Consider the following 14016-nt stretch of genomic DNA (forward strand, 5'->3'; position numbering starts at 1 on the left):
AGTTTAGAACTTATCACTTTAATGTTTTCGTTAATTTATAACGAATGTTGATGTAGTTGATTATTTTAAATTAATAAGTTAGTATGAACACTTTTAAGTCATAAGAGTTTTATTTATAAACTCAATGATGTGTGGATGAGCTATTATATTATACTATACTATATAATCAATCCAGATACATGATTGATTAAATATAGATCAATCACTGCTTGACGTGGCAACATAATTTGTTGAAAATAATGCAAATATTCAATTGTTTTAAGAATAATATAACTTAGTTTATTTGATAAAATACTTTGTGCACGTGTAATAGTGCATATTACAATTCATGTTAGTTGCATATTGTTATAGATTAACCAATTGGTGATTTTAGAACTATTTATATAACTACAAAATAATTTACGTTTTAATTCCTGTTTTATTTAAATATTGCACATACTTACCGAATGCATACAGGAAACATATAATAAAATTACAAAATTTACCTTTTTATATTTTTAAAATAGTGGACTGTATGCATAAAGCTTATTTCCATTAATTCAGTATTGTTTTTTTATTACCAATAGAGAATCTGTTACATTAATTTAAACGTAACTTGTATCTGATCAATTTCGACCGACCTGAGTGAAATATGTGTACCTATGTCCTATATGTTTATATAAATGGCACTCAATAGGAAGTGGACGGGGTCACGAGGAAAATCTTGTGAGTGCGACCGTCAACGACCTATATCTAGCTATGCTGCACAATAGCGCAGAGGTAATTAAAAATTAAGTAGTTATCTAGCGGTCGTCAACAATATTATTAAATTCAAATTTAACACACAATTTTTTTAGTAAAAACTTACTATTAATATTATTATAGTTGGATTTTGGATTACTATTAAATTATGAATATTGCAAAATATTAGTAAACTAAAGCTCTGGGGAGAGTCTATTCCCCTTATCACCCTTAATTATGCATTAACATCCCCGTTGACATAATGAATCTTTGTTTTACTTACAAACAATTGAACGTTACCGTGTAAACTGGTCAAAAAACCTGTATATATATATATATATATATATATATGCACTTAACCAAAAAACAAAAAATATTGTTTGTAAGGAATTATTATAACCTTAATAGAAATATAAACGAAGGCCGAAGATAAACTAATATAAAGATAAGCATTCATTCTCACAGGTGAAGCCGGTTGATTCAACTAATATATTATTATATTGTAAGAAACAAGTGGATAGGTAATAAGTTATTAGTTTATTACTAATAACAGTAATAACTGATCTTATGTATCAATATTGCATACACTAAGCGCCGTGTTACATTCAAAATTGTTAGGCAGTAATTAATATTCTTTAAAATATTCTTAGGTATATACAAACCCTATTTTTTTTTTTTAAATGATCATAAAACGGGTATTTTTTTCATGCAATATTTTATATACAAAATATTTATTTTTTGAAACTAATAATGTAGTTATTAAAAAAATATATAAAACTGAACATTTTTTTTCAGAAACGTTAATACTGTAATAACGCAAAAATAAAATAAATTAAAAGAAAAGAAAATATAAAGTAGTTATGGTGTTAACAGTGGTAATGTGCAAACTAACGTGAGCGTGTATAATAAATCTAAAGTAACAAATAAAAGGGACATAAGCCTTGAATAAATTTCGAATCTGTGGAACCTTTTTCCTACACTTACTAGAGACTATAGTTACCTATCAGATGTAAATATTAAAATTATTTAAATTTACGTTATTACCTTCCTCCTGATGGTCGGAGGGCTCTCGAGGTCGTGATTCGAGAATATGATCAAATACACCGTAGGTAGTAATAAAACGTAGAAAAGCAGATTATACAAATTAACGGAAATAAAATGATGCTCATGCACCTTACCGTATTCGCAGTTGAATTCGTTAAGCTGTAGTTATCTTAATAAAAATAGAAGGTGTTAATCACACGAATCCAAATAAAAAACAACACTGATATTTTTCGTTGAAGTGAAAAAGGTCCAGTGTCGCTCGCAGTCTTCGGTATGGTGGGTGTATATGGTGCTCATGCACTCTTGGGAGAGATGTTACCCAAAAGGGTGGTGCGCCTGCACTGATGAGCGAAGACGACATGGTCAAGCCTGCCAATGTCACAGGCGGCTCCATCAAAGGCTTTTGCATCTTTAGAGAAATCGGCTTTCTCCTCGACGACGGAGATGCTCATTGAGCCATCCCTAGTCTCTGGTGGCACTCGAAATAGATCACACATTTTGCGCCATATTGTCACAATTACGTGTGATTTCCTATGTGATCAAACAATGTAAATTGTTTATCTGACGGTTATCTGCGTGCGATAACTTTACCGTTATTTATTTAATAAAATAATAAAATATACAATTATGATATGTGAGCATATCATTACAATACATTTTGAAATAGTGAGCGTTGTCCAATAAAATAATCACTCAATGTATATATATTATGTCTTAATTGAATAATTGATGATTTATGAATTTAATTAAAATCTTTAAAATTAAATTCACAAAGGTGGGCAAATACCTATAGGTTTCATGGTATTGCTTTGCTGTACAGTGTGTCGTAAGTGTTAAGTCAAATGGGTCACTTTAATGGATGTGTATGTGAATTCATTGATAGGTAAAATTAATCTCGATAGTAAGTGAGCGGATAAGTAAATAACATTTTTTTTCACATTATTTGTTTTAAAAAAAGTGGACATATTATGGTACCTGTCTTTTATTGTAATGTGTAGGTAATAGGTACCTATGTCGACGGTCGAGGGTCAAAGCATTACACTGTTTATTTTGTCAGAGTACTAACCTTTATAATAGCGTTCACTGTTCATAAGACATAATACTACTTATTCTTGTACGTTTTTATAATTATTAGTTTTATGTTGTATTCATTCTAATCTTTCTACTAGTAAAACTACAATATATTTCATATTTTTTGATATTCAGGATACTCATGCACCTTTCAAGTTTTTAAACTTTATCAAAATAATGATCATTATTCAACATTAAAAAATGTAATTTCATCCAAATTTTAACTTCAAATCAAATAACTAAAAACAATAATTATTTTTATAGTTTACATACATAGGTATAATAGCTTTTGGTTTGTTCATTTTGACACGACTACGGCGGTAGGTGCTTAGTGAGTCGCCCAGGATAAAAGAACAATACGAATTTCACTATTTGTACAATGTATTTTTATTGATGATAAACAACAGTACACAATAACTATTTGTTAACTATCACTATGCCAGGTGTTGACGACATAAAAGAGAATACACTATTATGCTTTACGCGGTCTTACGACTAGGAGACGTTGTCGGTAAGACGGTTCACGCAAGAGAGCGAGACGGACGGCGGCCGGTACTCGTCCGGACTGACTTGTCTTCCCGTCTTACCCAGTGCTTTTGCGGCAGAGCAGTCGATGGTGTGTCGGTCGTTGCCCATAGTGGCGATTGATAAGGCGTAGACCGGTCGCTGCAGTGCCTGTACTTGATACAGGCAACCGTTGCGTACCATGTCAGAAATACTTTAAGTAGTCTTATATTAGTTGTAATGTTGTAATAAATTTTTAATTTTTCGATTAAATTTTTTATGAATTTCTAATTACTAAATAGTTTGAAAATGTTATGAAAATTCTAACATCAAATGCAATTAAAATAACTTATGTTAAATCTTGTATTAAAATTAAACAAAAATGAAATGACATGAAAAAAAAACTAAAAAAGTCAAACATTTAAATTATTTATAAATATTTCAAAAGATTTATATCATGTATAGAAAATGATAATATAAATTATAAACACTTCGTTAAAATTTCAAGTTTCTATGAATTCTATGTATTTTTCGAGAACTGGTTAGTGTAAAAATTCCAGTAGGTATTTCTTTAGTTATTTTTTCTCAATTCTTAAAAAAAGTTCTGGAAAATTTTTACTTTTGACCCCCCTTCCCTTCCCAAACTACTAACAAGATCTACTCAGCTTCTAGAAACCACTCCAAAAGTTAAAAAAAATACATTCATCATTCCGCTCAAAACGTAAAATAATAAAGGAATTATTGAAATATAGAATTAAAAATCCACTATACTACATGTCACAGGTGCATATTATCTTAAGCGTAGGGCCAGATCCCAAGGGGTAAAAATGTAGGTACTTGAAACCTATAGGGCTATAGGTTATCCACGTATAGGTTTTTGGTTCCTTCTAGGTTAATCTATTCTGGTTTAAATGTAATAAGATATTCTTATTTCACCAATATTTACCCACCTAGTTTGGCATCAACTTAAATCTGATATAATCCTGATTGGATAGTTCTTAAAATAAATGTATTTTAAATTTTATCAACATTTTAAACTGGAATTTTACAACACAATTCAATAAAATAATTAATATTTCTATTATGATGATTTATAATAGAATTTACATGAATATATGATGAAAAATTATTTTTCAAATGGTCTGGTAGAATTATAATGTAAAATATTAAATACAAAATATCATTGTTTACCTTTTAATATTCCAAGACATTTAATACATAACATAAGCAATAAATACATCTTTATAATTAATGTATATTACCAATTATCTTAAATCATAGTTATATACTTATTTTGTATATTGTACATGCAAAATATCCAATAAATTAAATGCCACAAATACATTAAATTATAAAGGTAAATTTAAATAGGTTAAAAATATATATTAACATCAATGGTTATATATAAGATAGCAAAAAAGAATAACAATGTGTACAAAAATAATTAAAATTTGTTTATACAATTACACTTATAATTGTAAAATACTACAAAGTTTAAATCACAAATATGCGTTAGGAATGCTTATTTATTGAATAAAATGAATTGTTCTGAATAAAATTAGTCAATAACACAATATTTTTCATTACTAAATTAACTCATATACAATTATACATACTTTGAAAAATTAATTGTTATTGATAAAAACAAAAATATAATTAATTTAATTGTACAGAATTATATCACTTAAACATTTCTCCTCATTGAACAATTCAATTTAACAAATAAGAATTTCAAGTTATTATTACTATGTTTTGTTGATTATACATAAATTAAAATGTTCTGTGTTCAATTGAAAAATAATAGTATGTTGTTTTTTATTTTAAAAATTCTTTAAATGTTACTTTAAACTTTAATATTCCAAATGCAATCATTTTTTTAAATTAATTGTAACTAAAATGGTTTATCATAAAAAAAAAAATATATAATTATTTAAGAAGTATATTAGCTATAAACTTATAACTAATAAGTATGAAATATGTTTGCTTAACACAAGTATTTAATAATATATCATTAAACAAGTGTTTTTAAATATTTTTTTTCATATTAATGTATTATAAATACATAAATATTTAGTGAGGATAAATGAGTAAATATTATTAAAACTGATTCACTCAACACAAAACAGAATAACTATATTTAATCAGAAAAATTAAAGCTAAAAGGAATAATAATCTACATCACTTAATTTTAAATAAACAATCAACAATTTTATTATTTTTATAAATAATCTTTAGACATACAATTTTTAATCATCACCTGAAGCTCCAATAATGGCTAATATATACATAAAAATGTTTATAATATCTACATAGATGGTTAATGCTGCAAATATATATTCTTCTGGAGAGATTGAATACTTATGATCACCACCAACCATCATTTGGGTGTCATAAATAAGATATAAGGAAAATATGATAGCCCCCGCAGATGCAATTATGAGTGTCATCAATTTACCAGGGAAAAATATAGCAACAATAGATGCAACCAGTAAAATTATAACAGCTACTGTTAAAAAACCACCCATTACTGTAAAATCTATTTTAGTCTGAAAAGCAAATATTGTAAGAGCAAAACATATCAATGTAGTTAAGCCAAGAGCCAACATCACTTGATCTGGATAGTAACGTGACACAGATACTGCTAATAAAAATGATTCAGCTAAGGTGAATACAAACAATAGAATAAAGTTGGTAGGACTTTTGCGGCGTAAATTTTCACAGCAAGCGAGCGCAATTAAAGTACCAAAAGTAATGATAATTGCGATGATACTGAGCCCTGGATGTGCTTTAATATAATTTTTAGTGTCCGTATGAAAAGTTGCCATAGCTACAAAAAATAATGTGACAAGTAACTGACACATCAGAATACTATAGACTTTACTGAAAGAATAAAAAATAAAATATATTAATATCATACACCTACCATAATAAATGTATTAATAATTTATATTTACCATATGAAGTTTTTACGTATAGTTTTATCACTGAAGCCAAAGTTTTCAGGTGCGTTAAAACTGTTATTTTCTGGTGCTCCTGCTCCATAATAAGGCATATTTTGTTGTGCATATGGAGGAGGGTATCCACCCCCAGAAGGATATCCACTACCAGCAGGATAACCCCCAGCAGTAGGGTATCCCCCAGCAGTAGGGTATCCCCCGGCAGCAGGATAGCCACCATCAGCTTTTGGATATGGGGCACCTTGTGGATAAAACCCTGGTGGAGGTGGGGCTAAAAAAAAACATCATTGTAAAATTAATATTATAGTATAGGAGTGCTTAGAATCTAAAATGTATCTTAAATTTTGTTTATAATAAAACCATCTAAAATGTAAGTAAATAATTGAATTAATTATTATAACACTAGAACAGCAACCTTTAATACAATAGGGATTAATAATAATATATAGACAGCAGACAGCATATTCTTGAAAGTTTACTTGTCCTAGTAATGTACAACCTATTTTGTATCGAGACTTAAAAATTAACGATTAACAAGTCTACAACATTTAATTAATCTTAATATTATAATTAGTTTTTGGTATCTTTCAACTAAAATTTAGTAACCTCTGGGTTGCACACCACTACAGCAATAATTTATTCAACTACAGAAAGTGATCACAGGATTAATAGTAACAAAACATTAAACAACTTACAACATAATTGATATTATGTACATACACGTGATAACCTACCATGTACACCCCTATTTTTCTTTACAATAAATTAGTTCAAATTCAGATTTTTGTAATGTTTAAGTATACTTAACAGTTAAGATCATAATTTTAAACAGAGTAGTTGCCGCAAATTGCATTCACAGTTTATTGAATCAATTATTTATTTGCCTATAAAACTAATTAGGTTGGTCAAGGTCAATAATTATCTATTGATCTTACAACACAGGATAATAGGGATTAATTAAATTATGATTGATTTATGTTGATTAATTGGGTAAATTTTTCAATATTTTTATTGATTTGCCTCCGATTGAAAAATTATATTATTAAATTAATTTTAAGAAATATTTAATAAATAAATCAATAATAATGCATATTTATAAATACATAGTCTAATTTCTATATTCCACCTAAATATCTTTTTATTATTACATACATAGTATGCTTTTTAATTGTTGATCCTCTTGCATTATTAAGTCAATAGGCTCAAATGTATTGGTCATAAAGTGATTTCAATAAAATGTACTACTTTAATTACTACTTTTGTAGTGATACAAACTTCTATTTTTCAAATGAGAATGGCCTTTTTTCCTCAACTATAACTATTACTATTACAAATCAGTTTTTTTTATAAATATTTACAAATATAATTTTAATAGGTAGATTCTGAGTCATACACTAATTATACTAAAGGTTGATATTCCATGATAATTATTAATAGGTTTAGAGTAACCTTTGAAAGTTATAGTAATATTAATATATTAGCATTTGATAAACTTTGTTTTACAGTAAAGTATAACAAGTACTAGATTAATTATATATAACATAATATTGTATGCATACCCATTAAAAAAGGGTGGTTAACATTTAAAAAAAAATTTGTAATCACATGAAACTCCCTTTAAATGGTATAAAAAGTCTACGTATATGAATATAATATGGTTTGGTCTTGTAGTATACTTAAAAATCCCAAAATCAGAATTTCAATGAATGTATTATTAAGATAAACGTATGATAAAAAATTACGCAGTTATGCACTTATAATGTCAATACCACTACCACTTCTTTGCTATCTATCATATTATAGTGCTCAGTGGTGCCGATGTCATCTGAAATACCTATGAATTGTGACAAATTTCCATATACTTGTATACTTAACACACACCCTAACCCATTGAAGGTTCATAACCTTTTTTTAACACCTAATTATAATCAAATTTTCTAATCTCTCTTGTTATTTTGTAGTTCAAAGCATGACTTTTAACAATTTTAGGTGTCTAGACCACGATTTAACATACCCACGCACCTACTTAAAATATTATCTGACATTTGTCACAGTTGTGCCATAAGATTGGCACCACTGATTGTGCTTTTTATTAATTATTTTTTTTGGAAAAAAATATGAAATTCCTTATTGATATGAATTTTATCTTATTTTTTTATGAGATGATTACAAGTTATATTATTAACTTACTTTCATTATTTTTACTATAATATTTTTCTCTGAAATTTTATGCCCGCAAAAAATTTACCTACAAACTTGTAGAAAAAGCATTACAAATTTGGGATAGCATAATGAAAACTTTGTAAATGAATAAAAAAAACTGACAATTAATATGTACAATTGATTCTGCCTAATGTGGGCACCAGTTAATATAGGCAAAATGGTCTGGTCCCAATACTAATAATTAATATAACAAATTTTGGTTTTAATGAGCAACCGCTTAATGTGGGCAAAAAGGGCTGGTCCCAACATGCCCACATTAAGCGGAATCCACTGTAGTGGTCGTAACTTAAGAATGTAAAAACATGATGTCTTATTTAATTCTAACTGTAACATTTCTATATTTACAATTTAAGATTATGTTGAAAATTAATTCTAAAAGAAAATGTATTAAAATTAATATAAAAATACCGGCTCCTGATCCGTATGGAGTCTGTGTCTGTTGCCACGTACTCATTGCAAATGTTGTTTATACACTGGCTCAATTAATCTGAAAAATATGAAAGATCAATATTTAAAACAAAATCTTCTAACAGTATACTAGTCTCAATCACCATGGAAACACTAGAAAAAAAAATGAATATTTATACCATCATAATTTTAAGAATTTTGATGTTAGTGTAAACAATTAAGAGGATGATATATTATGTGTTGTCTCTGTCTCACATACATACAATATGGATAATTTTCGTTCAGCAGATTTTACATAGCTATAAGCCTCACTTTAAAATGATAATATCAATAAAATCATGAATTTTTTAAAATAATATTCTTACCTTAAAGTTTGATATTTGGTAAATTTACTCTAATATTAAAATTAACATTCCAATATGTGTTCTGCCGAACGCAAACTTGCTATGATGTACGTTAGTAAGACAGAAACAACACATGCGGGTATAATGTCCTCTTAGTAATACTTTAAAAGTTTAAAATATGTTTTGAAATACAAATATGAGTAAGTAATCAAATAATGAAATTAAATTCCTAAACTTTTTAACACATTTTTTTCTTAAGTATGAAATTAAATGATATTTAAAAAAAAACTAATTTATGAGCAACATGTTTAATCTCTCTTAAAAATGTTTGCTAAGAGTAGGTTTTGCATAAGTAGGATTTTAAATAATATTTTAGTTAAAGTATCCTTAATATTTGTTAATTAAGTACCAAACATTTGTTTGTTACCTATAGTCATTCAAATCATTTTCTATTTTGCATACACTTATAATATAATATACTATGGGTGAAATGGTAGTTTCTTAAGTGTTATGCATCACTCTCAAGTATCCTATTAAATTTTTTTTTGGATTTGGCCATGTATTTTGTATTTTTCTTAGAGTTTTTTCAACCAGATTAGAGGTCTATGTTTATTTGACAGAAACACCTATGGATGAGGGTAGGTTGAGTCTCTAGATATATATCATAAAAATATAACTAATGCATTATTCACATGATAGGGTATTAATAGTGATATAAGACAAATATGCTGCATTGTTAAAGACAGAACAATTTAAGTACTTCACAGGATTCAGATCATGATGTTGTATCAATAGCAAAGTCTTTAATTCAAATTATTACATCATTTCAATTTATTTTAGTTATGAATTTTATAAGAAAAGTAATTGAAATTACTACAGAAGTTTCTCAGTGTCTGCAATCTGAATCTATGGACTTCGTACAAGCTATGACATTAGTTAATGTTGCTAAGACTCGTTTGTAAGATTTAAGATGTGAGGAAACCTGTATTAAAATAATTAATGATACAAAATCATTTACTTAAAACATATTATGTAAAGAAAACAATTTTAAACAGATACTAACAAGGAAGAAAAAATTTATGCCTGGTGAAACTGCCAAAGATGAAGTGTCTTCATCACCAAATGATATTTTTCGAAGAGATGTGTATTATTAAGTCTTAGATGCTATAATATCAATAGAAATTTAAAAGATTTAATGATTCTAGAGATATTTTAAATGACTAAGTTTATTATCTCCAGAATGTTTAATGACAACAGATGATAATAATATATTAACAAACCATCCATTTAATAATCTAAAGCAATGGATTATTAACATTGATGAAGCTACATTAAGAACAGAATATCTAACATTTAAAAAAAGTTTAAATGAGCTATTAATCGGTCATGAATTCCAATTAAATTATTCTAATAATATTAAATCTAATAGTGATATTGAAATAAATTCTGAAGATAGTCCAGACAAAGATGAAAAAAATAATATCCTGTTTACAAATACTAGAGTTATTGTCAAGTTATAGATTAGTTGGGGCTTTTCCACATTTTTATGTTCCATATAATTCATTGTGTACTATACCAATATCATCGGCTTCTGCGGAGCGCAGCTTTTCAAAGGTAATAAATTATTATTAACTTTATTGACTAATGCTATGCCACAACTCAATATTAAATAAATATAATTGTATTTATTTATTTAAAGGCAAAATTGATAAAGATTTTGTTTTTTCCCCCTCCTTATCAAAAATTCTACCTTTACAAGTTCCCCAAACAATATATATATTTAAAAATAAAATTTACTATTCCATAATAATGAACATTACAATTAATTTAATGTTAAGATTATTACTTAATTTAGTTACATTATAAAATAATCAAAATATAAATGGCAATAGCTATCAGAATAGACTATTACTAAAGAAATATTTCTTTAGCTGTGGGATAAACACAAAAACTTAATGTAATTGCTAACTTATTTTCTCTATCTTCAACAATAAATACAAATAACTACTATTAAAATACTTGTAATTAAATACTTAGATTTTCAAAAAAAAATGTTAAAAATTATTATAATTGGACAAACCATTCAGTATGCTATGTATAGTTTATTCTCTATAGGTGATAAATAAATATTAAAACAAAATAAGCATCTCAAATAGTCTACCATATATAGTACAATATTAATGTATGTCTTATTATTAAAGATTATCTTTTTTCTAAAATGTTAGACACAAGTCTATAGGAATTATAAAAATTCAAGACAGAACAATTTATACTTATATATCTTTTATATCATAAGACAGATGACAGATTAAAGGTTACTTATTATCATAGGTATGCGCATGGGGTATGCAGAGTATGCGCTTGCATACCCTGCGGCCAGGGGGCACATGTACAATGTCTAATTTAGACTGGTTAGTAGTTAAAAAATGGTAATATACTATTAATATGGAATATGGACTTGTTTTTTAAAATTGATTTTGGAAAAACGAAAAAAAGGGGGGGGACACATTTTATCAGCCGCATACCATGCAAACAGTGCGCGCACTTATGCTTATATTATTGAGAAAAAAAAACTTTGAAACTTTGAATCTTCCAGCCTAACCCTCCTTCAAAATTAAAAGACAATAAAACAGTGGTTTTTAAATTAAAACATGAACACATTAAAATTCTTGAATTTAGGTAGGTAGTTGATACTAAAAAGCCATTAATTTGTTTAATTATAAAACTATTAGTTGAATTAAACGTATTATAAAATTATTAATCAAAATCATTTAATTGTGGTATTGGTAGATACACTACGATGATTCATTGGATTATTTCAAAATAAAAAAAAAACAAACAATTTTATGAGTCATTTAATGCTAATAAAATTCACGTATCGGTTTTCATAATTGGTCAAATGAAATGCATAACAGCATAAAAATGCACCAATGAGCTAATTTTGTTCAGCTAATTTCTGAATTTTATAGTAGAAATAACTAATAAATTACTAGCAATGGTGATAACTTTAGAAAACTAGTTGCAGTATCCGTAAAAATAAGTTTGCGTAATAAGATGCAAAAAAGAAAATAAGCAGCAACCTTGAACTTCGAAAGGTATTTGTTCAGATGACTGTTGCACTATTAATTATTGACTAATTCACACGAGGCAAACGACATTGCAGTGAGCTACTGCGTCATCACACAGGAAGACAATTATCAGCGCACAGCAATCGTGGTATCCTTTAAAAAAGACTGCATTTAATGCGATGTATAGGACAGTAAACGGACGAATCGCGGGCGAAAGACAAGTGTTATGTATACACGGGCGACATGCTAACATTGCTAGCAGGGGCACACAAGACACGACGGTAACCGTAATAAATACAACAAATAATAATAATACAATATTACAATATACCTACGATAAGAGATTTTAAGTAAAAGAGACGAGAAAAATCGCTTACCCACTGGTGACGTGAATCCGTACAAGCTACAAACCACGGTTATGTAACTGGTCGTCCGGTTTGAAATGAGTAATATTTCAGCACAACAAACTGTGTTTACAATGTATGTGTTAGGGCAAACAACGACTTTTGACGATGATTCGTAGTGACGAAACGACGAGTGGTGTAATACAACTGCTCGCCTTCGCGCAATGAGATAACGACGGCGCGCAAGTGCCAAGTGCGCAATGGATGGGCGACGGGATCAACGCGACAGTGCGTCTGTGCGCAAGTCTTGGTAATCGTGGGAATAAATAATAATGGATTATTATTGTTGATCGATTCCACTGTTTGTGATGTCAAACAAATCGTGTAATACTCAAACGACAAACACCCATAGAAAGATCTAGAATATTATGTGGTACGACTACGACGGGTATATAGGTACTTATCTATTTTACGGTACGGTGAATTACAACGCGTTATCTCCCGCGATGACTGATAAGCGCTAAGTGACAACAATCACTTCCGGACTTCGATATTCAATTATAAGACAAGTAACAAACTAGCAACCGTCAACGGCGTCAACTGAACGTGAAACCTGAATAGTGGAATACTACACACCATACAGCTACAGCGCCTGGCCGCCTAGTGGTAACTCGCCTAAGATTGACTCAACTGAATTCTGAAAACGGTGAAAACGAAAGTGAAAAGGCAGTAGGTAGAAACGTAGAGACTAGAGAGTAGCGCTTGGCGCCTGTAGTGGTGACAAAAACGATAATTTTAGTATTATGCAATAGGTACGCCTTGCTAATTGTAATAGCCTAAATGTCAAAAGGGCATAAGCAGTAAACATACACCGTCAGGAGGAGCAATTTGCAACAGCCACAGAATTTTGTATACAATATAAAGTCTGTGGCAATAACTGTTTGTTTTTGTTACAGGCTTGCTGTCAGTGCTGCAGTTACGAATCGTACAATAGGTATAGTTACGTGTACAGTGTGACCAGCAGTCATATAGCCCATTGATTGAAGCATTATGACATTATATCCACCACCTTGATTAGGTATTAATAAATTATTATGAACAAAATATATGGTAAATACTAAATATTTAATACACCGGGTTACTTAATACTTACATTAAAAAAATATGTAATATATTACATCAATTCAATTTAATACTGCGTGTCATGTGTAATCGTAAAATTATATTTTTTTTCCTGTTTACGAGCTGAATTTAAGAAAATGACTAAATTTGATTTAAAAAAATATAACGTAATTAAATTATCTGTTAAACACAATCTGAAATCATTTTGGAA

At 28.5% G+C, this 14016-nt stretch overlaps 1 protein-coding gene and 1 pseudogene across 1 annotated transcript; one reads left to right on the forward strand and one right to left on the reverse strand.

Annotated features, from left to right (window-relative positions):
* Positions 1 to 5401: 5401 nt before the first annotated feature.
* LOC113561221 (protein lifeguard 1-like) lies at positions 5402 to 13365 on the reverse strand. Its single transcript, XM_026967518.1, has 4 exons — positions 12717 to 13365; positions 8928 to 9006; positions 6294 to 6567; positions 5402 to 6219 (listed from the first exon to the last, which is right to left on the reverse strand). The coding sequence occupies exons 2-4, from the start codon at positions 8971 to 8973 to the stop codon at positions 5586 to 5588; spliced, it is 954 nt and encodes a 317-aa protein (XP_026823319.1). The 5' UTR covers positions 8974 to 9006; positions 12717 to 13365; the 3' UTR covers positions 5402 to 5585.
* LOC113561220 lies at positions 9763 to 10791 on the forward strand (annotated as a pseudogene).
* Positions 13366 to 14016: the final 651 nt, after the last annotated feature.

Source organism: Rhopalosiphum maidis, chromosome 1, assembly GCF_003676215.2.
Source record: "Rhopalosiphum maidis isolate BTI-1 chromosome 1, ASM367621v3, whole genome shotgun sequence".
Lineage (NCBI taxonomy): Eukaryota > Metazoa > Arthropoda > Insecta > Hemiptera > Aphididae > Rhopalosiphum > Rhopalosiphum maidis.

Excerpts from the sequence above, each read along its gene's own strand:
- LOC113561221 (XM_026967518.1), bottom strand. The coding sequence starts at position 8,973 with ATGAGTACGTGGCAACAGACACAGACTCCATACGGATCAGGAGCCG. Across the intron at positions 6,568-8,927 it reads TCCATACGGATCAGGAGCCG|CCCCACCTCCACCAGGGTTT; the intron begins GTATTTTTATAT and ends GTTTTTTTTTAG. Across the intron at positions 6,220-6,293 it reads ATACGTAAAAACTTCATATG|TAAAGTCTATAGTATTCTGA; the intron begins GTAAATATAAAT and ends TTATTCTTTCAG.